This window comes from Esox lucius, chromosome 24, assembly GCF_011004845.1.
Source record: "Esox lucius isolate fEsoLuc1 chromosome 24, fEsoLuc1.pri, whole genome shotgun sequence".
In the NCBI taxonomy this organism is placed as follows: domain Eukaryota; kingdom Metazoa; phylum Chordata; class Actinopteri; order Esociformes; family Esocidae; genus Esox; species Esox lucius.
This window is the reverse complement of record NC_047592.1, coordinates 24,380,367-24,404,346: the sequence shown is the minus strand read 5'-3', so window position 1 is coordinate 24,404,346 and position 23,980 is coordinate 24,380,367. Positions and strand designations below refer to the sequence as shown.

General features: G+C 43.8%; 1 protein-coding gene and 1 long non-coding RNA gene across 2 annotated transcripts; one reads left to right on the top strand and one right to left on the bottom strand.

The window, feature by feature from the left end:
* The first annotated feature begins 1,533 nt into the window (after nt 1-1,533).
* LOC117593930 lies at nt 1,534-23,297 on the top strand. Its single transcript, XR_004575391.1, has 4 exons — nt 1,534-1,561; nt 21,996-22,105; nt 22,547-22,661; nt 22,769-23,297. It is a non-coding gene; the product is annotated as an uncharacterized LOC117593930 (long non-coding RNA).
* LOC105009435 (gamma-glutamylcyclotransferase) lies at nt 3,647-9,518 on the bottom strand. Its single transcript, NM_001310862.1, is given in 4 exon segments — nt 3,647-4,098; nt 4,310-4,442; nt 8,890-9,035; nt 9,201-9,518. Coding segments are annotated over 4 exon segments (663 nt in total). The 5' UTR covers nt 9,417-9,518; the 3' UTR covers nt 3,647-3,930.
* Nucleotides 23,298-23,980: the final 683 nt, after the last annotated feature.

Genomic DNA, 23,980 nt, shown 5'->3' with positions numbered 1-23,980 from the left:
ACATTGCTATGTCTATATGCATACTGTATTTCAAATGTACCCACAACAAAAAACTAAAAAGTCTGTTGAAAAAAATACAACCATCATCATTATTGTCATTATTTGGTTTCTTTTGTCAAAACCATTAACATGTCCATATAAAGGCTTAAGATCAAAAACGCAATCTACAGTATCATTGGTAAATAAGTCTGACTGTTACAAATAATATTGAGTCGAAACTGCAAGGTCATTTGTTGAGTATTCAGACAGAAGACATCTGATGTATTTGTGTTGCTGCAGACTTATTTGTGTTTGATGTCCTATGGATCAGTTTAACCATGCAGTCTATGAGAATCACTTTTGGTCTGTTTTAAGTCGTTATTGGCTGTATTTGTTGTTCTGAACTGGCGACAGGGTCATGGGCGGCAAGGCTCATTGATGCATGTAGGGAGTCTGGCCAGTGTGGGGCTTGGATATTTGGGAAGGTTACCAGAATATTGTAGCCCTGGTTTGTATTGATCATAAAAAGCTTGTCCAGTCTGACTGTAATTTGTGTATGTGTATATATATATTGTGATGTCACGAGAGGCTGTGTCCTGGAAGGGTGCTACATTCCCCTGAGATGGCTGCAACCATGAACAACTATGGCTCCATCTGCTGGTGGAGTCGGGAACTCCACCCCTCAAAACATGACATTCCCCCACACCTGAGACAGATCAGGGTCTGTAGACCTGTTGGGTTTAAGGACTAGAGACACAGTTAGTGGGTTTCTTTTTAGGTGAGGCAAGCTGCGGGTTGTGCGTTCGGGGAAGGACCAGACCGCTCCAATATCATTTCCAGCGAGGAATACGGAAGGCTGGATACACCACTAGACGTTTGAATGACTTACAGCTGGAATGGCCGTGGGCTACGGCCCCAGTAAAGTAAGATTGAAAAGACACTTTACTTACCTGAGGAAAGCAGAATTATGATTTCACCCTAAAGAAGAAGCATCATTTAAGTTTTCTGTTGAAGAACAACCTGACCCTGAAATACCCTTTTGGGTGTCAATGGTCAGCTTTTGGACAGCTGTGAAGTCAGCTCTCTTCCCCATGATTGTGTAGCCTACAGAACTAGACTGAGAGACCATTTAAAGGCCTTTGCAGGTGTTTTGGGTTAATTAGCTGATTAGAGTGTGGCACCAGGTGTCTTCAATATTGAACCTTTTCACAATATTCAAATTTTCTGAGATACTGAATTTGGGGTTTTCATTAGTTGCCAGTTATAATCATCAAAATTAAAAGAAATAAACACTTGAAATATATCAGTCTGTGTGGAATGAATGTATACATTACACAAGTTTCACTTTTTGAATGGAATTACTGAAATAAATCAACTTTTTGATGATATTCTAATTTTATGACCAGCACCTGTACCTGAGGTAGCTCATGAAAGACTTGATAAGCTGAGCATTTGAATCTGGTGTGACAGAGCAGGGAGAGACCTAAAACATGCAGGCCAGCGGGGTACCTATGAGCAGGGTTGAGAAACACTGATTTAGGGTATACCCACTTCTCCAGGCACCACACCACAGATTTTACCTGTGAGTATAAATTGTGATGAAGCGCTTTCAGATGTTTTGATATTTGTAGTATTTTTCCGTCAACTTGTGGTTGCAAACGCTGTGTTTGCCAGTGGAAACGTATTTCGTCTTGAGTCTACAGTACGTGATCTTTAAAGTGCCTCCAATGCCTCGTTTCCACTGGTGCCAAACATTGGTGTTTTACCCTGAAGTCCATTTCCATTGACACGGGCCAGCACATGGCCGAGTGGCCCGGCTTCCACCTAATTTTACCGGGGGAATGGCCTTAATGAATCCAGTCACTCTGTCGCTGCCAATTTAGAGACAAATCTGAGGTGATTCTGGAATGACCTGGGCATGACATTTTTCACCAATAAAAGCATTTGAACATTAAAATGAGAAAGGCAAACAATTCTGCAAATGCCCAGGCATGCTTTTGATTGGATCAACAAAAACACTTAAAAGCTCCTTTTCCAAAATCCTCCTCCTCTGGATCTATTTAGTCAGTTTAGTCTGCAATTTAAATATAGTTGTTTGACAAATATTTTCATCAATATTGTTGTTTGTACATTGATGGTACAGTACAATTCTTTTCCCCACTAGGTAAAAGGGGATCTAATGAACTGTTTAATTTTCATATACCCCAGTACACAACATCCTCTAGCCTCTCGGCCCCTTCCTTTGTCAACATTTTAAAATCAAGTCTTTCCTGCAACCTATCCAGATCGTACCCAGCAAATGTTTCTATGAGACAGTTGAGCAGTCTGGAATAATATGCAGCATTAGGTGACTACTGGGTCACATCCACACTGAAAAAAGGGCATTGTCCACGAGGATTGAATGCCCCCCCAACCCCCAGTTGATTCCCTATAAACTGCTCTGCTGCCATATTAACAAAGGTTGTCTCAGCATACAGAATCACATGGCTGGCGGTGGAATTGAATATAATGTATTACTTTGGGCAGAGCGCTTGCAAACACACCTTTCTTCCTCAAATATCATTATGAATTCCATATAATATGTTGTATATTTATTCCATAATATTGAAGGCAGTGCCATCTTACATCTGTGGACATACAGTAGCCACCCCATACAGTAACTTGTCTATGTTAATCACACAACATGTGAGGCCTGCAACATTGGGCCATGAAGCAAAATGTTTTGAAGCAAAGGGTTCATTGTCAGAAAAACTGTTTGAATCTACAACATGTCATCATTATTTTGTTACCTTTTTCTTCCTGAATTTAAAATCTAAATTCAGGAAAAATGAGGTAACAAAACAAAGTGTTTATCTAATATGTGTTTTTGTAGGTGGTTTCACTGATTTCAGTCCAAAAAAATAATCACATTTTGCCCATCAACAGCTGCTACCATTTTACCCTAAACATTTCATACCTCTTGACTCAAACCTTGACTTTTGCTGGAATAATCCATCTTGGCTGAAAGGATGGAAACAAGGGAAGGATTTGTGATCCATCCTGCTTTTGGCTTGAGTGTCACATTCAGATTTTGAATTTCAACAAATATTTAGTTCATAGTTTCTACATAATATTAATCAAGTCTTAGGTGTTTTTTTATTTGGCTGAAGTGTTTTGTTAACATCCCAAAAAGACATTTTTCTATTCTCAAACCTACTGCAGATGAGATTGAATCAGCTGATTTCAGTCCTTGGGCTTTAGTTCACCCACCCCGGGTTAAAGCGCTAGGTCCAGTTAATTAAAGGTGGCTGGTTTGAACCCCTGAGATGACAATGTGGGAAATTTGTTGTTCTGCCCTTGAGCAAGGGACTGAGCCCTAATTGCTCAGGATTTAAGTATCGGTGAAATTACTAAAATGCAAATAGCCTGTGAAGCTACTTTTAACTCACAAGTTCAGTTGTCTTAGAAACTTCCCATCATGCAATTACTGTAAGAAAGAGTATCTCTAATCTTGTCCTTGCCTTGTTTATTGTATAATTCGATGGGCTTAATGAGTAAAGGGGTAATTCACCCAAAACCCCACACATTCCTGTGATATAACTTTTTTGTATTGTAAAATTCTGACAAAGGGATATGTTGTGCAGTAATTATCTTATTATCTAGAAAACAACTCTTTTCAATTTGTTGAAAGAACTACTTTTATTACATGACCATTAATCTAAAATCGCTTTCCAATTGAAAAATCCCAACTTGTAAATCAATTATATTCGGCAGCAATGACTACGGAGCAGTTAAGGTAACGTCTTAGTCTGGGACAGAATGACAGGGTTGTTTCAACTAGCTGACTCAGGGATTACAATGAGCAAACTTTGTTAACTGGCACAACACTCCTGACCATTAGGCCACCATCCCCTGACCAATTTAATATCTTGTAGAATTTTCTTCATTAATAAATGTTGTGGTTTTTTTCTATTATTGTACTTTTTCCGGTAACATCTCCACGTCATCTTTCTTGGCAGTTTTCAAAGCAGTAATGTCATCTAAAATGGAGGGACCGCTGTAGCCATTGGTTTCCACAGCCTCCAGCTTTTTGATGTAATCCAGAGGCAAGCCATTCTGTTTGGCTCCAAGACACACAACCTGTGCAACAAAGTGAAAACTTTTACTTTATATAAGAGGCCAAAGTGTGTGTGCATAAAAAAAAAACAAGTAAATATATACCAGTCTTTTCTCCTGTAGTCACTGCTGCGTTCATGTAGTTGTAAGTGGCAACGGGATATTCCTCAAACTTGCTACAGAAAAAAACATTTTCTAACCATTGTTTTTGCACTAAGCTGATAAAGTTACAAACCTGCTTGTATGGAGGCGATGTAAGATGAGCTGTGAAGTTGTTCATCTTATAGGTTCTACAGAGAACCTCTCCAGCATCAGTGTTCACAGTGACGTTGAGTGGACTGTACAGTCCCATTCCCACTCCCTCCTGTCTGTTGGACACACAGGAAAGGACAGTTATGGGTTGCTCGTTCCTCAGAAACGCTGTTGACATGAAGTGAATTCATGCTATTCTCTACAGTTTTCGAAAAACATTCTGTATGGAAAAGCACCCACGTGTCTACGTAAGATCCCACTCTTCACAGTGCATGTCTGAGCAAGCCATGAAGTCCATGTGGGAGAGGAGTTACTTCCTGCCTGGTGGGCCACAGTATCACTGGACGCCCCTGTCTCAGCCCTGAGGTTTTATGCTGCTATACCATATAATTGTGTCCGGGGAGCTGAGTCAGTCCCCTGTGTTAATCCAAGGAATGCGTTCTCTAACTTTCCTTGTGTCCTGGCCAGTTTAAACTTAGATGGACATGAGCGCTTGGATCACACCTCAGGACTACCAAGTCCAAAGTCCTCCTGGTTGTGTTGCATATCAAGTTTCTGTTTAATACAATAAATGTGATTGATTGAAGTAACTTCTTGTAGACCTCTGAGCACAGTGGGCTTCAACACTGAAATGTATTACGTTTGCAACCGCCAAAACACTTCCTAGTGCTGACCAAAATTAAGAGGGCAAGAAGGGCCTTGGTCAGGCAGGTCATGGGGGCCACTCACATAGCTTCAGAGTTTCACTGCAGAGATGAAAGAACCTGCCAAAAGGACAACCATGTCTGCAGCACATCAGTAAGGGTTTTATGCTTGACAGAGGCCACTCCTGAGTAAATTATTCTCTGGTCTACTGAGACCAAAATCAACTTATTAGGCCTGAACGCCAAGTGCTTCTCTTAGACTGTAAAGCCTGAACTTGCACCCCATCATGAACATCTGTGGGGAGACCAGAAGATCGCAGTTCTCTGAAACTCCCAATCCAATCCGACAGCTTGAGAGGACCTACAAGGAAGAACAGGATGAACTAACCAAACCCTGATGTGCCTAGCTGGTGGAGGCATATCCAAGACAGTGATCACTGCTAAATGTGCTTCTTAAAAGGGTCTAATTATACTGCTCAAAAACATTAACGGTACACATAATCAGTATAAATGCCAGTGAATTAAACTTCAGGGTTATCAATCTGTCCAGTTACACACTGGTACACACTGAAAACAGAGGCAACAGCAAGACGACTCCAAAAAGGGAATGGTTTTGCAGGTGGTGCCCACAGACAATTGCTCTCTCCTTATCCTTCCTTCCTTCTTCTCTAGTTTTGCAATTTGCTGGTGTCCTTGTCACTCCTGGTAGCATGAGGCAGTAAATGCAGCCCAGATGGCACATATAGTTCAGTCTCAAGAGCATGGAGGCGATACCAGCAGACGGGCCGTTACACAAGGCGAGCTGGACAGGACCGTAGAAGGGCATCAACCCAGTAGCATGACTGCTATCTGCTCTTTTGTGCAAGGAGGAACAGCAGGATCACTGCCAGAGCCCTACAAAATGACCTCCAGCAGGCTACTGGTGTACACGTTTCTGACCAAACTGTCAGAAACAGACTTCATGTGGCATGAGGGCCTGACGTACTCTAGTGGGACCTGTGCTCACAGCCCAGCACTGTGCAGCTTGATTGGCATTTGCCAAAGAACACCAGAACTAGCAGGTCTGCCACTGGTACACTGTTCTCTTCACAGATAAGAGCAGGTTCACACTGAGCACGGGACAGATGTGAAAGAGTCTGGAGACGCCGTGGTGAACATTATGCTGCCTGCATCATCCAGCATGACCGGTTTGGCAGGTGGGTCAGTGATGGTCTGGGGAGGCATATCCTTGGAGGGTCACACAGACCTCCATGTCCTAGCCAACGGTACCCTGACTGCTGTTAGGTACTGGAATGAAATCCTCAGACCCATTGTCAGACCTTACACTGGTGCAGTGGGTCCTGGGTTCCTCCTGGTGCAGGACAATGCCGGCCTCATGTGGTCACAGTGTAGGCAGTTCACATTGACTGGCCCTCATGTTCCCCAGACCTGAATCCAATTGAGAACCTCTAGGACATTGTGTCATGCATCCAACAACACAACCGCAAGTTGCGCCACAGACTGTCCAGGAGCTCACTGATGCCCTGATCCAGGTCTGGGAAGAGATCCAGTAGTACACCATCCACTGTCTCATCAGGAGCATGCCCAGATGTTGTTGGGAGTACATTCAGGTACATGGGGTCCATACACACTACTGAGACACATTATGAGTTGCCGTGATGAAATTCACACAAATTGGAACAGCCTGTGATTTCAATTGTTTACTTAACATTTTCGATGCGAGTTTGAATCCAACCCGCAATTGGTTGGTGATTTTGGTTTCCATTGACCGTTATTATGTTATTTTGTTCTCCATGAATTACACAATGTACAGTCAAGATTTTGATCTATAATATATTTCGTTCATCGTGACCCAATGTGTGATTAAAGTGTTCCCTTAATTTTTTTGAGCAGTGTGAGATATTCAGTTTTTTTATTTTCAATAAATTATTACACATTTCTAAAATAGTGTTTTGCTGTGTCGTAAGGTGTATTATGTGTAGATTGTTGGCCAAAATGATCTATTATCAATTAAGTCTATAACATAACAAAATGTGGAAAAAGTGAAGGGGTCTGAATAGTTACTGAAGGCACTGTAGATTGCAAAAAGTTTTCCACTGGTTAAAATATTTACAACATCATCAGTATTTAAGATAATGTCCACTCACTTGGAATTACTCAACACTATATAGAAGCTGTTCAGTTTTTAACATCCCTTTTTGTGTAAAACAAAGTCCTGACCATCATGCTTTAAGGGGAAGCAAATAATATTATGTAATAGATTGCAAGTTTGCTTATGGAGTCCTCCACAGAATAGTTTGTAAGTAGGCCTGAGAAGCCAAATTCTGGCAACTTTTTAAAAGGATATTCTATTCCAAAAGGATAATATAATATTATTTTGGAATAGTAATATATTATATATAATAATATATAATATGATGCTAAGTGGAGTCGGAATTTTGAGGCAGTCAGGATTTTGACTAAATCTACTAAAATATTTGAAAACTTTTATTTATGTTGCAAATGACCTTGTTTCAAAGACACCAACTCAAAGTCTAACAGTGGAAATGTTAATTAAATTGTGAACTAGCCTAACAATTCTCAAATGAAATTATGAGGCAGTTCTTTGATACTAGTTTTAAAATGTATATTATTTTTGTCAGACCGCGTAAGCGGAGCCGGCCAAGAAGAGCGAATTATTTTACTGAATGAATGACTGGCCGACCCTTGTTAAATAGCGTAGTGGTTAGAGACGCGGGCCAGTTAAGCCAGAGGTCCTGCATTCAAGCCTTGTCAATAGGATTTGTTCTAGTTAGACAAAAACTTTGCTGGTTACATCCACACAGTAGCAACATAATAGCAAGCCTAAAATAAAACTGTTTGCAGTTATGTTGCAACTATTTCTGGTGCATTTTTTAAGTACACATTGATAGTTATTGTATCAATGTCATTCACAAATGAAAAACAAATGTTGTGCCATGAAATGAAATTGATTGGGCAGTGTAAAGTTCATTTTCAGTCTCACTAGCAATTGCTCAATTCTTTTGACTATTCCAAGTAGTAAGTTAGTAGACACTAGTAAGCCTATTACTGGGTAATAAGCTGTTAAAACACCCAGGGGCAAAAGCCATACATTTCATTGATGCTATTTCTGGTGGAGCTAAACTTAATAAGAAACGTTAGTCAGTTTAACACAATGCTTTATGGTGTCTAGCGAAATATTCAAACTTAGCGTGATGTTAATGCGTGAAAAAATGATCCAATGTCGAGACGTTATAGGCCTACCGACAGTAGACAAACGTATTGCTCTCTGGTGTAGTGGTTAAAGATGCAGCTTCTTGTGTGTGAGACCCAGGTTCCAATCCATTGAGGCCAACAATATTCATCACTACTAATGGTGGGCCAGCTGACCTACGCTTGCCTGGTTCTTTTTCTGGTTAATTGAGTTGCACAATCTTAGTTGTAGCTAGTATGAATAAGCTAGTTGCATATTCAGATCTCCCTTGCTGATAAAGCATGCTTTCTTAGCTATTTCTACAGGAAACTGTGTTCATGTTTGTGTTTATGCCTATTGTAGCTTGATAAAATGCAACAGTTTAGACTAATGTTTTTACATATGGCTAATAAAAAAAGCTATTTGATTTGAGTGCTGATTAATTATAGAGGAGTGGAAATGAATTTTAGAGGAGATTGTATTTAGGAGATCGTGTGTGTTTATGATACAAATGTGTCGTTGTTTATACTGTTACATTAAGTCGTTGTGCAATGGTAATTTGCCCCATTAAGAACTTTGACATGTAAGCCAGAGCATTAGCTGCACTTACAATGTAAACAAACCTTTCAAGCTAAGCGTTTTAATTTTGTTACAACAGCGGAAATTCCATTGCAATAAAACGTTTAAGAATATATGAATATATTCCCAAAACTGTATAATAACTACCTGTCCAAAGTAATGAGATTGTCTTTGTCCATTCTCCAGACTACTCCCCAGACCACGTCTCCTTTGGATTCCTCGATTGTAGCAACCCCACCATGCCAGGAGTTGTTCAACTCTTTATTCCAGGATCCAAATGTAATGACCCAATCCTGCAAATACAGTATTATATTTACAATAAACGTTACACATGAATTAGTAAAAGCATTAACAGTTCATACTGGTAACACTGGCGACAACCTAGTGGCAATGGGTTCTAACTGTAAAACATATTTACAACAAAACAAAGGCTTTTAAGGCTACGTACTGAACCATACCTTCAAACTGCCAGTTGAAACAAAAACTGCTGATGGATTGTTCACCTGCAGTCGTTCTCTCAACAAATTACTGCCATAAGCAAAATACATAAAATGGTCGTACACGGGAGACTTCGTAGCATTTGCAATATTGTCTTCAGGACTAGCAGGAACCACGGTTGGCGCAATTTGATTATAGCATAAACTAAGTACAAATGTGTACGTAAGGTATGACATTATAATCCGATATGTGATCGTGTTTTTTAAAAATGAAAAGGATTAGGTCTTCCTCAATGGCGGGCGACGTAGACAAACGCCATTCAGCTGCAAAATGTGCGCATCTCCGTCTACTTGCTCTATCAAAAAGCTTAGGTGCATATACCGCCATCTACTGAATAGGTGAGGAATATGAGGAATCCGGTGCTCTTCGAAAATATATATTTTTGGTCCTTGTATGCAGAGGTCAATCGTTATTCTACCCTTAAAAGGCAAACGAATCATAATTTTTTGACTTAATCTGCTTAACCAAAATATCATGATCTGATCAATTGACTAGCCCATGTATCCCCCATTCACCCAAGTATAGGATAATAATATTAATATAATATTAATGTAGTGCATTGTGAAAACACTTTAGCCGATGTATTTGTTTTGTATGTAGACATAGTGGGTAAGTTTGACTATGTGTCATAAAGTGAATGTCTTTTGTATTCAGGTGCTGTTGCGCAACTGCAGAGGCCCTACGCGGTCCTAAGAGGTAGAGTAAAACGTTCGCGGGAATAAGGGCAACGAGTTGGAAGTACTGCGATTTTGAGTAGCGCGCATATTAAAGCCATAATTGATATCGAATTGGAGATCTGTGTCTTTCATCACTCATGGATCACTATTACAGTTAAAAATTGTAACTTTCAAAGTAATCATTGGGTTTATTTGTGACCAAGTGTTTATTTTGCATGCACACATGTACAAGTTTACATTTCCTAATTCCATTTGTATTCCATGAGTGAAGAGTTTGGCTATTTCAGTAAGACAATTACCTACACATATACCTCAAAATCAAACAAAATATTATGTTCCCTTTGTTTTCCCAATAGCATAAGCCAGGGGTCTCCAACTCTGCTGCTGGAGATACTATTTTGTTTTCACTCCAACCCTAATTTAGCACACTTTCAAATAATTAAACAGTCAGTGAAGGCTGCATATACATGGGGTTGGAATGAAAACGACCAGGACAGTATCTCTGGAGCAGGGTTGGAGCAAGTCATTGTGACTCCCCTGGCCCCCTGTAATATAGTGAAAATCCTGGGATCAGTTGACCCTGACCCCTCCAATATACAGTTCAAACCTACGCCGTTGAGTAATACACATTGAAGAAATCATTGTTTATTACTAGTCTGGACTATATAACCTGAGTAATGTGTGGTTATGCAGGCATCAGAGCACAAGGCAATAAAATGATTGGCCTACATTTGATACATACATTAATATATTTTAAAGGTGGGATTAAATGTGGGATAACTCAAGGAAGTCGACATTAAAACCCTCATAACCCTCAATAAACATCAGGTGATCTACCTGTGATACTGCAACCCTGAGTGTGTTGTTTAGGTGATTCGTTATTGGTGAATATCTCTAATATTTGCGCTCGACAGCGGAAAGCATTGTTGTGTTATTAATGATAATTCCCTCATGGATATCTCAATTTATGGACTGTGTTCATTTAATATGTCATTTTAAGGCGCTGTTCAGACGTTAAGTGACTTGTTGAGTCATATCAGGTGCTTCCCTAGGCCTATTAAATGCATAAATCACCCCTCATAGACGTTGTCAGCATTTCTTAGGCGGCCGTGACTGATTAACATGTGCAACGTCTGAACGTCGCTGTGAGTGATTAACATGTGCAACGTCTGAACGTCGCTGTGAGTGATTAACATGTGCAACGTCTGAACGTCGCTGTGTGTGATTAACATGTGCAGTGTCTGAACGCAGCCATGAGTGATTAACATGTGCAGCGTCTGAACGTCGCTGTGAGTGATTAACATGTGCAGCGTCTGAACGTCACTGTGAGTGATTAACATGTGCAGCGTCTGAACGTCACTGTGAGTGATTAACATGTGCAACGTCTGAACGTCGCTGTGAGTGATTAACATGTGCAGCGTCTGAACGTCACTGTGAGTGATTAACATGTGCAGCGTCTGAACGTCGCTGTGAATGATTAACATGTGCAACGTCTGAACGTCGCTGTGAGTGATTAACATGTGCAACGTCTGAACGTCGCTGTGAGTGATTAACATGTGCAACGTCTGAACGTCGCTGTGAGTGATTAACATGTGCAGCGTCTGAACGTCGCTGTGAGTGATTAACATGTGCAGCGTCTGAACGTCGCTGTGAGTGATTAACGTGTGCAGTGTCTGAACGTCGCTGTGAGTGATTAACGTGTGCAACGTCTGAACGTCGCTGTGAGTGATTAACATGTGCAACATCTGAACGTCGCTGTGAGTGATTAACATGTGCAACGTCTGAACGTCGCTGTGAGTGATTAACATGTGCAACGTCTGAACGTCGCTGTGACTGATTAACATGTGCAACGTCTGAACGTCGCTGTGACTGATTCACATGTGCAACGTCTGAACGTCGCTGTGTGTGATTAACATGTGCAGTGTCTGAACGCGGCCATGAGTGATTAACATGTGCAACGTCTGAACGTCGCTGTGTGTGATTAACATGTGCAACGTCTGAACGTCGCTGTGAGTGATTAACGTGTGCAGTGTCTGAACGTCGCTGTGAGTGATTAACGTGTGCAGTGTCTGAACGTCGCTGTGAGTGATTAACATGTGCAGCATCTGAACATCGCTGTGAGTGATTAACATGTGCAGCGTCTGAATGTCACTTTGAGTGATTAACATGTGCAACGTCTGAATGTCACTTTGAGTGATTAACATGTGCAGTGTCTGAACGTCGCTGTGTGTGATTAACATGTGCAGTGTCTGAACGCAGCCATGAGTGATTAACATGTGCAGCGTCTGAACGTCGCTGTGAGTGATTAACATGTGCAGCGTCTGAACGTCACTGTGAGTGATTAACATGTGCAGCGTCTGAACGTCACTGTGAGTGATTAACATGTGCAACGTCTGAACGTCGCTGTGAGTGATTAACATGTGCAGCGTCTGAACGTCACTGTGAGTGATTAACATGTGCAGCGTCTGAACGTCGCTGTGAATGATTAACATGTGCAACGTCTGAACGTCGCTGTGAGTGATTAACATGTGCAACGTCTGAACGTCGCTGTGAGTGATTAACATGTGCAACGTCTGAACGTCGCTGTGAGTGATTAACATGTGCAGCGTCTGAACGTCGCTGTGAGTGATTAACATGTGCAGCGTCTGAACGTCGCTGTGAGTGATTAACGTGTGCAGTGTCTGAACGTCGCTGTGAGTGATTAACGTGTGCAACGTCTGAACGTCGCTGTGAGTGATTAACATGTGCAACATCTGAACGTCGCTGTGAGTGATTAACATGTGCAACGTCTGAACGTCGCTGTGAGTGATTAACATGTGCAACGTCTGAACGTCGCTGTGACTGATTAACATGTGCAACGTCTGAACGTCGCTGTGACTGATTCACATGTGCAACGTCTGAACGTCGCTGTGTGTGATTAACATGTGCAGTGTCTGAACGCGGCCATGAGTGATTAACATGTGCAACGTCTGAACGTCGCTGTGTGTGATTAACATGTGCAACGTCTGAACGTCGCTGTGAGTGATTAACGTGTGCAGTGTCTGAACGTCGCTGTGAGTGATTAACGTGTGCAGTGTCTGAACGTCGCTGTGAGTGATTAACATGTGCAGCATCTGAACATCGCTGTGAGTGATTAACATGTGCAGCGTCTGAATGTCACTTTGAGTGATTAACATGTGCAACGTCTGAATGTCACTTTGAGTGATTAACATGTGCAGTGTCTGAACGTCGCTGTGAGTGATTAACATGTGCATTGTCTGAACGTTGCTGTGAGTGATTAACATGTGCAGCATCTGAATGTCACTCTGAGTGATTAACATGTGCAACGTCTGAATGTCACTTTGAGTGATTAACATGTGCAACGTCTGAATGTCACTTTGAGTGATTAACATGTGCAGTGTCTGAACGTCGCTGTGAGTGATTAACATGTGCAGCATCTGAATGTCACTGTGAGTGATTAACATGTGCAACGTCTGAACATCGCTGTGAGTGTCGCCAAGACTAAATGAATGTAGCAAAATAAAGATTTCAATCATGGGTTTAACAACATATTTATAAAATACCAGTGTAGTCAGTGAAAAGAATTGTCACACAAATAGTATATGACAACATGATATTACAACATGAGGAATTCTCATATTAACAGGTATTCATATTTGTGCTTGGTAACTGTCTGAATAGCTAGTTATATAAAAAGACAACACAAGCCTAGGTCAAAATATCACTGAGCCGAAACATTTGCTCTCTTTTAATGAAAATACTAAAGAATAAATGTTACAGAATACAATGAAATGTACAGTGATCACAGCATATTTACAGCTAAGACCAAAATCTAAATGTACGGCAGTAATCAGTCGGTGTGTAGATTAAGAGAACACAGCACCTTTTTCTTTCCTTTCCAAAAAAGTCAAAAAGGTTTTGAATGAGGAACAGAAGGGTTCAAATTAAGAGACCACTGCAAATTGAACGCTTCTGGTCCTCACTCAAAACTTTCCTGTTCAACTTTTTTGGACCCGAAAGAAAAAAGAGCAGTAGTCTCTTAATATTTTCTGGAGCTATATATATATATGTACACAGTTGTTTGTTTGGCTCTAACTCGTATGTGGAAACATAACAGTATTATTATTCCTATTTTATTTTTGGTGAAAACCGGGACAATTTGGTGGTGACTGTCGAAAACCAGGACATTTAAGTGTTTTACAGATATTTGTCTGGACCCGGGACACCTAGCTAAAAACCGGGACAATCCCGTGCAAACCGGGATGTTTGGTCACCCTAGATTAAGTCAGCATTCAAATGCATGCAGATTTTCTATCTGTCAAAATAGCTGGCTACTTAGTAACATTGTTTTCATGGTGCTGTGTTAGGTCACTTGTAAACCTGGCAACTGTTTCAAGTTTGCTACTGTAGTGTAGCTACAGTGAGGAGAACAAGTATTTGATACACTGGCCATTTTGCAGGTTTTCCCACTTACAAAGCATGTAGAAGTCATTCATTTTTATCATAGGTACTCTTCAACTGTGAGTGGCAGAATCTAAAACAAAAATCCACAAAATCACATTGTATGATTTTTTTTTAATAATGAATTTGCATTTTATTGCATGACATAAGTATTTGATACATCAGAAAAGCAGATCTTAATATTTGGTACAGAAACCTTCGTTTGCAAATACAGAGATCATACGTTTCATGTAGTTTTTGACCAGGTTTGCCCACACTGCAGCAGGGATTTTGGCCCACTCCTCCATACAGACCTTCTCCAGATCCTTCAGGTTTTGGGGCTGTTGCTGGGCAATACGGACTTTCAGCTCCCTCCAAAGATTTTCTATTGTGTTCAGGTGTGGAGACTGGCTAGGCCACTCCAGGACCTTGAGATGCTTCTTACGGAGCCACTCCTTAGTTGCCCTGGCTGTGTGTTTCGGGTCATTGTCATGCTGGAAGACCCAGCCACGACCCATCTTCAATACTCTTACTTAGGGAAGAAGGTTGTTGGCCAAGATCTCGCGATACATGGCCCCATCCATCCTCCCCTCAATACAGTGCAGTCGTCCTTTCCCCTTTGCAGAAAAGCATCCCCAAAGAATGATGTTTCCACCTCCATGCTTCACGGTTGGGATGGTGTTCTTGGGGTTGTACTCATCCTTCTTCCTCCAAACACAGCGAGTGGAGTTTAGCCCAAAAAGCTCTATTTTTGTCTCATCAGACCACATGACCTTCTCCCATTCCTCCTCTGGATCATTCAGATGGTCATTGGCAAACTTCAGATGGGCCTGGACATGCGCTGGCTTGAGCAGGGGGACCTTGCGTGCACTGTGTTACTAACGGTTTTCTTTGAGACTGTGGTCCCAGCTCTCTGACCAGGTCCTGTCGTGTAGTTCTGGGCTGATCCCTCCCCTTCCTCATGATCATTGGTGCCCTACGAGGTGAGATCTCTACATGATTTGTAAGTAGGAAAACCTGCAAAATGGGCAGTGTATCAAATACTTATATATACAGTGGATATAAAAAGTCTACACACCCCTGTTTAAATGCCAGAATGAGACAAAGATAAATCATGTCAGAACTTTTTCCACCTTTAATGTGACCTATAATGTGAACAATTCAATTGAAAAACAAACTGAAATCTTTGAGGACAAAACCTGGTTGCAAACCCTTAAACTAATACTTTGTTGAAGCACCTTTTGATTTTATTACAGCACTCAGTCTTTTTGGGTAGGAGTCTATTAGCATGGCACATCTTGACGTGACAATATTTGCCCACTCTTCTTTGCAAAAGCGCTCCAAATCTGTCAGATTGCGAGGACATCATCTGTGCACAGCCCTCTTCAGATCACCCCACAGATGTTGAATTGAATTCAGGTCTGGGCTCTGGCTGGGCCATTCCAAAAGCATGGTGAAGCCATGCTTTTGTGGATTTGGATGTGTGTTTTGGGTCGTTGTCGGGCTGAAAAGTGAACTTCCTCTTCATCAACTTTCTAACGGACTCCTGAAAGTTCTGTGCCAAAATTGCCTGGTATTTGGAACTGTTCATAATTGCCTCCACCCTGACTAAGGCCCTGGTTCTATCTGAAGAAAAACAGCCCCAAAGCATGATGCTGTTTGATGGTCTGTTTGACCAGGCCAACGGCATATATGTGACTAATAGATATGACTAAGACAAATAATACAAGATGCCGGACAATATGGCTGACCAAAGTAAAAAAATATATGAAAATGATTATTTCTGCTGCCATATGCTTAGTGTTGTTATGATTGCTTCCCTATGCTCACCATGTCACAGGAGAACCCTGTCCCATGGTTGCTTACAATTATATTTGATTTAATAATCATTGTTTACTGATAGTATTTTTTTTAAATAGGAGGAACTAAAAAGGAATTAATTGATATGATGACAGAGAGGAGAGCAATAGAACATTCCACAAAAGGACTCGAAATACCTGGTCATGGCCATAGAGATGACCTGTAGGCCATATCCAAATCTAGGACAATCGACAGCGATCTTTGACATGGTTTTGACATACTGGCCATAGAAAAATAAATTCATATACTATAAGTATAAGTTGAACTAATTCCCAGACCTCAGATAAAACAACATGTAGGCTGTATCCAGAGTTGTTTTCATATCCTGTTTTTAAAACGATTGTCTGGGCTCTGGAGCAGGTATGACAAACGCAGATTGACACTGATTAAGTAGATTATACATGACAGGCAACCATAGGACGGTGCACCGTGAGAGCAGAGAATTAGAATGAAATGTTAGAGCCTTTTTCGTTTGCGAAGAATGGTCCGCGCGTTCAGTATCTTCTACCATTTCCATCCAAAGAGTGTAGGAGAGCAGCGACCTTGAATGGCAAAAGAACGGCTCGGACAAGAAAGATTAAACTTGACCGAGATTGGAGAAAGATGGGCTAGGACATGAAAGATTAAACATGACCGAGGTAGGAGAGACGATCTCTAGGAATTTCATGAGTCTTTCTGGCACTGTTCAAGTTAGGCGACACGGGTCCCATAATTTTTAACATGGTGCCAGAACCACTTTTATGAATGCGGCTCCACTCCTCACGTGTCTGACTAAGTGAAATACAAGACTTAAGGGACCGTTTACGGGTGCGTACGCGCATCTCTTAGGATTTCTTAGACTTTCAAGGGATTTGATGGAGTGCCATGATAACTGCCCGGAAATTATAAAAAATGCCCACGGAGGTCTGACGGCCACATGTTTTGTATGCACGCGTCTGGCTACCCGCCAGGAGACCATAGTGGCATTTGTTTGGCTGTTGGGTCATTTCTTGATTTCTATGAATATTTTCTTCTTTGGGTTAGATGTATGCTTTTTACAGAGCATGTGTTGATTTAGAAAAATTGTAATAAACTGTATTGTGTTCAGAAGGATGAAATGTAGTGAGGCCATGCATTATTTTCGTAATACGACTCTTTAATTAATTACTTTTCTGTAACGACTCGTCATGGTGTAGTGTTGGAGGGAACCAGGCGCAGGCAGATTTCACGTTCGTTGGTTTTATTAAAACAACAAACAAACCAAACACGAACGGAAAACAATACTAATGACTGAATGAAATAAAAGTGCGCAACATGCGTCTTAACAATAAACATTCAAACAGTACATTAAACAACACTCACCGATTAACCTACAAACAGCAACAATGACAGCGACAGCAACAATGATCCACAATGTGGGGAGCAGAGGGGAAACATATATACACATACAAACGAGCTAGATTGGGACCTGGTGTGGAAGATGGGAAACATGTGACAGTCCGGGATGTGTTCGTGAGAAAATGGGAACTTGTGGAAATATGGCACGGTGGCGCTGCTGCTCACCGCACCATGACAGTACCCCCCCCCAAAGGCCCGGCCACCGGACGGGCCAAGACGAACCCCAGCCCAAGGGAGGGGGGGCGGGGCAGCACAGTACCCCCATCGGCACAAACCCGCCGAGGGGGCGGAACAGCCGAGACTAACCAGGGTGGCGGAGCCGTCGGGACAGGCCGGGGAGGCAGAACCGGCCGAAGATCAGGAGCCGGCGGAGGGTCAGGAGCCGGGAGAGCCGACGGAGGGTCGGTGGCCGGCGGAGGGTCAGAGGCCGGGAGAGCCGACGGAGGGTCGGTGGCCGGCGGAGGGTCAGAGGCCGGGAGAGCCGACGGAGGGTCGGTGGCCGGCGGAGGGTCGGAGGCCGGGAGAGCCGAAGGAGGGTCGGTAGCCGGAAGAGCCGAAGGAGGGTCGGTAGCCGGAAGAGCCGACGGTGGGTCGGTAGCCGGAAGAGCCGACGGTGGGTCGGTAGCCGGAAGAGCCGACGGTGGGTCGGTAGCCGGAAGAGCCGACGGTGGGTCGGTAGCCGGAAGAGCCGACGGTGGGTCGGTAGCCGGAAGAGCCGACGGTGGGTCGGTAGCCGGAAGAGCCGACGGTGGGTCGGTAGCCGGAAGAGCCGACGGTGGGTCGGTAGCCGGAAGAGCCGACGGTGGGTCGGTAGCCGGAAGAGCCGACGGTGGGTCGGTAGCCGGAAGAGCCGACGGTGGGTCGGTAGCCGGAAGAGCCGACGGTGGGTCGGTAGCCGGAAGAGCCGAAGGAGGGTCGGTAGCCGGAAGAGCCGAAGGAGGGTCGGTAGCCGGAAGAGCCGAAGGAGGCGCCGGGGCGGCCGGGACAGGAGAGGGCGGTGGCAGCCAAACCCCGGTGGCCTCAGGCGGTGCAGGCCACTCCTCCTCGGCCTCAGGCGGTGCAGGCCACTCCTCCTCGGCCTCAGGCGGTGCAGGCCACTCCTCCTCGGCCTCAGGCGGTGCAGGCCACTCCTCCTCGGCCTCAGGCGGTGCAGGCCACTCCTCCTCGGCCTCAGGCGGTGCAGGCCACTCCTCCTCGGCCTCAGGCGGTGCAGGCCACTCCTCCTCGGCCTCAGGCGGTGCAGGCCACTCCTCCTCGGCCTCAGGCGGTGCAGGCCACTCCTCCTCGGCCTCAGGCGGTGCAGGCCACTCCTCCTCGGCCTCAGGAGGCGCTGGCTGCTGCTCCAATGCAGCAGGGGGCGCTGACTGCCGCTGCTGGCAGGTAGGAGGCGCTGGCTGCTGCTCCAATGCAGCAGGGGGCGCTGACTGCCGCTGCTGGCAGGTAGGAGGCGCTGGCTGCTGCTCCAAAGCAGCAGTGGGCAATCGGCGCCGTGGCGCAGGGACAGGGGCGGCGGAAGGCCGCGGAGCAGGAAGCGGTGTGCGCCTAATTGCCAGCCTACAGCCTGGCCAGCCTGCACGGGGTCGAGGAGGCACCGGACATAGAGGGGGCGCCGTCGGGACTTCCCCCGGGCACCCACTCAGCCCCCCCCTAAAATTTTCCTGGGGGGACCTCGGACCGAGCGTTGGGCACCTCGCCCTCTTCTTCCTCCGGCCTCGCCTACGTCCTGACCCTCCTGCCTCCTGCATGTCCTGCAGGAGACCCTTCACCAGCTCCCCTTGTTCTTTGGTGAGGGGCTTGACCACTCCATACTGGTCCATGCCCCACAGCGGCACCCCGAACCCATCTTGGGGCAACCCCCAGCACTGCTCCCCAAGGGGATCCTCCTCCACTCTCTCATAGACCGCTTCATCATCGTCCGATGAGAGGGAGTCAGACCCCCAATCGCCCCTCCACGTATACACCCTCTCTGGAGGGGCTGCCTGCTGGCTCCAGTTGCGGTGGATCATTCTGTAACGACTCGTCATGGTGTAGTGTTGGAGGGAACCAGGCGCAGGCAGATATCACGTTCGTTGGTTTTATTAAAACAACAAACAAACCAAACACGAACGGAAAACAATACTAATGACTGAATGAAATAAAAGTGCGCAACATGCGTCTTAACAATAAACATTCAAACAGTACATTAAACAACACTCACCGATTAACCTACAAACAGCAACAATGACAGCGACAGCAACAATGATCCACAATGTGGGGAGCAGAGGGGAAACATATATACACATACAAACGAGCTAGATTGGGACCTGGTGTGGAAGATGGGAAACATGTGACAGTCCGGGATGTGTTCGTGAGAAAATGGGAACTTGTGGAAATATGGCACGGTGGCGCTGCTGCTCACCGCACCATGACATTTTCAGCCCGTTAGTCCTTCAGCTTGAGATTTTGAGGCCTGAAACACAGGTGGTGAGAGACTTTTAGGACATTTTCTTAGATAATATTAATGCATCTGATTTAAGCTTTACACCATTGGAAAGTAGCAGATCAGACCTTCAATTTGAGTCCTATTTTTCCTTCTTTGGGCAGTGATAACAATTTTTGATCATTCTTTAAAAATGGCTGATGCTCTTGAGTTGAACAGAATGGCCGCTGTTTTTGGATTATATCTTCAAAACTACACATGCCACAGCTGTGCAATCAAGACACAGAGAATCTGTTAGAATAGACATTCAATGTGAGCTCTATTTTGGCTTATTTGGGTGGTAAGAATTATATTTGACCATTATTTACAAAATGGCTGTTGCTCTTGAATTGAAAAGAATGGCATCCGTTTTTAGCATATTTCTTTGGCTGTTAAGAATAACAGCCTTGCTGGTAAGAATACTTAGGTTCTTAGCAGGCTGGTAAGAATAACAGATTTCCTCCCAGGCTGGTTAGCATATTAGGTTCCCTAGCAGGCAGGTAAGAGTATTAATGTTCCTATAAGGCTGGTAAGGACAATACAGGTCATGGCAGGCTAGTGAGAATATCAAGGTTCCTCCCAGGCTTATAAAATGGGGCCGGGGCCTGGTGACCTCAATATAGAGGGGCCCAGCTCTGACCCCCACATAGGAAACTCTCTCCTGGTCACAGGAGCCTGGACATTGCCCTGGCTCTGGTCCCCTATTCACACAACACTATGTAGTTAGCACTCTATTCATGGGGAACAGAAAATTATTCTATGGTTCATTTTCTGGAGACTGAACTATTTTCATAATTCATGGTCATTCAAAATGTTGGTCACGTTTGCCTCTCTGAATTGCTCTTACCACACCCTCCCCTGGGAGTTCTGAATGACACACAAGCTCCATTCCACTGGCAGAATATTAAGGGCATTTGCAGCTTTCAAAGCCAACCACACACAGTTCTGTGGGGTGTATGGTTCATTTCTGAGAGGCGGTAATAGTTTGATTTGGAGAAGCGAATTGGCAATTGGGGCTGTCAGTCACAACAATTTCTACCATTATCCTAGGAACACCATTCCAATTTTATGAAAGTCCTTAGGTAACATACTTTCAGCTCTCTGTTTATCTGGAACATACAATGGTGCCTGGGCCTGGGGACCTCCTTACAGAAAAGCACACCTCTGACATGGCCCTGGCTCTGGTCCCCTATATAGGCAACACTCTGATCCAGAGGACAAAAAAATGGGGCCAGGGCCAGGTGACCTCCATACACAGGCACCCATTCCTGACCCCCACACAACACACTCTCCCTGGGCACAGGAGGCTGGGCATGGCCCTGGCTCTGGTGCCCTATACAGGCAACACTCTGATTCTGGAAGAAGGGCACACAGTGCCATGCTGCAGACCCTACATTTGGTCCTCTACATGTGCCCCTATATAGGTTATACTCTGGTCATGGAGAATAATCACAGGGGGCCAGGGCCTGGTGACCTCCATACACAGGGCCTGGTGACCTCCATACACAGGGCCTGGTGACCTCCATACACAGGCACTCAGGCCTGACCCCACATAGTACAACTCTCTCCTGGGTATAGGAGGTTGGGAACTGCCCTGGCTCTGGTCCCCTATATAGGCAACGCTCTGATCCAGAGGACCAAAATAAAAGATACATACATACCATACAGAGGCACCCAGCCCTGACCCCCACATTACACACTCTCTTCATGTCAATACAATGAAATGTCATTAACATGAAGAGAGTGGACTTCACCACATTAAGGTATATGTTGGTGTGATGTTTGCTTCAGAAAGTCCATTGAAATTAAGAGTAAAATGGCTACTTATTTTGAATTGAAGTGTTTCGTAATGATATGAATGTTGCCAAGATTTTCCCTTAGCCAGTTTAACCCAACCCCCGGAAACAAAGGCCATTAACACATAGGCCTGCCTTTGGTTCCAGGCAATCCCTTAAGTAGCTGCACTGAACTCAGCACAGTATATTTCATTGACTCCAGGAGGACATTCAACTGCGACACAGATCTTCAAGGTGTCTTCTGCCAGTGGAAAAAGGTAAGTCTTGGGTAATTTTCTGGATCCAGTGGTTGTTGTTAATGTTCACTGTACATTTTGAACTACTTTGAATTATTAAAAAATAGGACCAAGTCCTCCTTAATCTGTGAGTCCAGATATTTAAGCCCAGTTTTGTGGTTTCTGGCCTGTTCTAGCTGTTTTGACCAGTATACCCCATGTCTGTGTGATGGTTGCTTCAGATATGATAGGTGTGAATGTGATTTCTCTGTTTTTATGATCTTTATCTTCTACATGTCATAGAAAGTTCATTGAAAGTTCAAATTACACAGTAGGTACTAAGGAGTAAGAGTAAAATGGCTACTTATTTGTAATTGAAGTGTTTCATAATGATATGAATGTAGCCAAGATTTTCCCTTAGCCAGTTTAACCCAACCCCCTGAAACAAAGGCCATTAACACATAGGCCTGCCTTTGGTTCCAGGCAATCCCTTAAGTAGCTGCACTGCACTGAACTCAGCACAGTATATTTCATTGACTCCAGGAGGACATTCAACTGCTACACAGATCTTCAAGGTGTCTTCTGCCAGTGGAAAAAAGTAAGTCTTATGGTTATTTTCAGGATACAATGTTTTTTGTTAATGTTCAATGTACCTTCAGTTAGTAAGTAAGGAATTAATTTATAATTTACCCCCCTCTCTTTCAGGAAACCAAACAAACATGTGCTCATGTGTCCTCTCTGTATGAAGTCGCAGTCAGCTCTGTCTACTCATCTGAAAAGGACTCATTTGATGACCTCAAAGGAACAACTGACAAAGGCCGTGGAGGACACAGAGACGTCTTCCAAATGATTCCTTAAGACCGGCAGGACATGGGACTATTATCTCCTTAAGACAGGCAGGACATGGGACTATTATCTCCTTAAGACTGGCAGGACATGGGACTATTATCTCCTTAAGACAGGCAGGACATGGGACTATTATCTCCTTAAGACAGGCAGGACATGGGACTATTATCTCCTTAAGACAGGCAGGACATGGGACTATTATCTCCTTAAGACAGGCAGGACATGGGACTATTATCTCCTTAAGACAGGCAGGACATGGGACTATTATCTCCTTAAGACAGGCAGGACATGGGACTATTATCTCCTTAAGACAGGCAGGACATGGGACTATTATCTCCTTAAGACAGGCAGGACATGGGACTATTATCTCCTTAAGCCTGTGAGAGAATTTCTATCTATTCGCTTATAATCCCACGAATTATGAATATATCATTATGCATGTTTAAGTTTAAGTTTATGAATATATCATTATACATGTTTAAGTTTAAGTTTATGAATATATCATTATACATGTTTAAGTTCAAGCTTCTAATACACTGCTGCCTAAGAAAGGTTACCAATGTAAAGCCCAGACATACCGGCAGCAAACTCCCACGTGACATATTCCACCCACCCACGCAGTTGAACAGTGAGCCGGGCCCTTACCATGAGGTGTGCACATGTTGACCCAGGGGTCGCCACAGGAAGACTCCCTAAAAGGATAAGTTCTGTACATGTCCGGCACACGGACAGTTGCGAACCTGAAAATTTACGACGGTTGTGAGTTCATTGGAGGGGCGACCCAAAAATGAACCATAAGTTTGTCAAGAGTAAGCACATCTTAATTAAAGAACATACAGAGAACAAGGAAGAGGGCCCCACCTCAGGGGACTCCTAAAAGATGGTCAGATGGCGTTCTGGGTAGAAGTTTTTGTATAAAAGCCACGGTCCTGAGCTCAGTAAGGAGGGGGTGTATCTGCAGAAGGACCTGGCTTTAATGTCTGTCATTCTTGTATGATCTTTCATTAAAGTCGATTGGATTCACAAGTTTCTGAGTTGAAGTGCTCTTTATTTTAGTCGTTGTGGACTTGG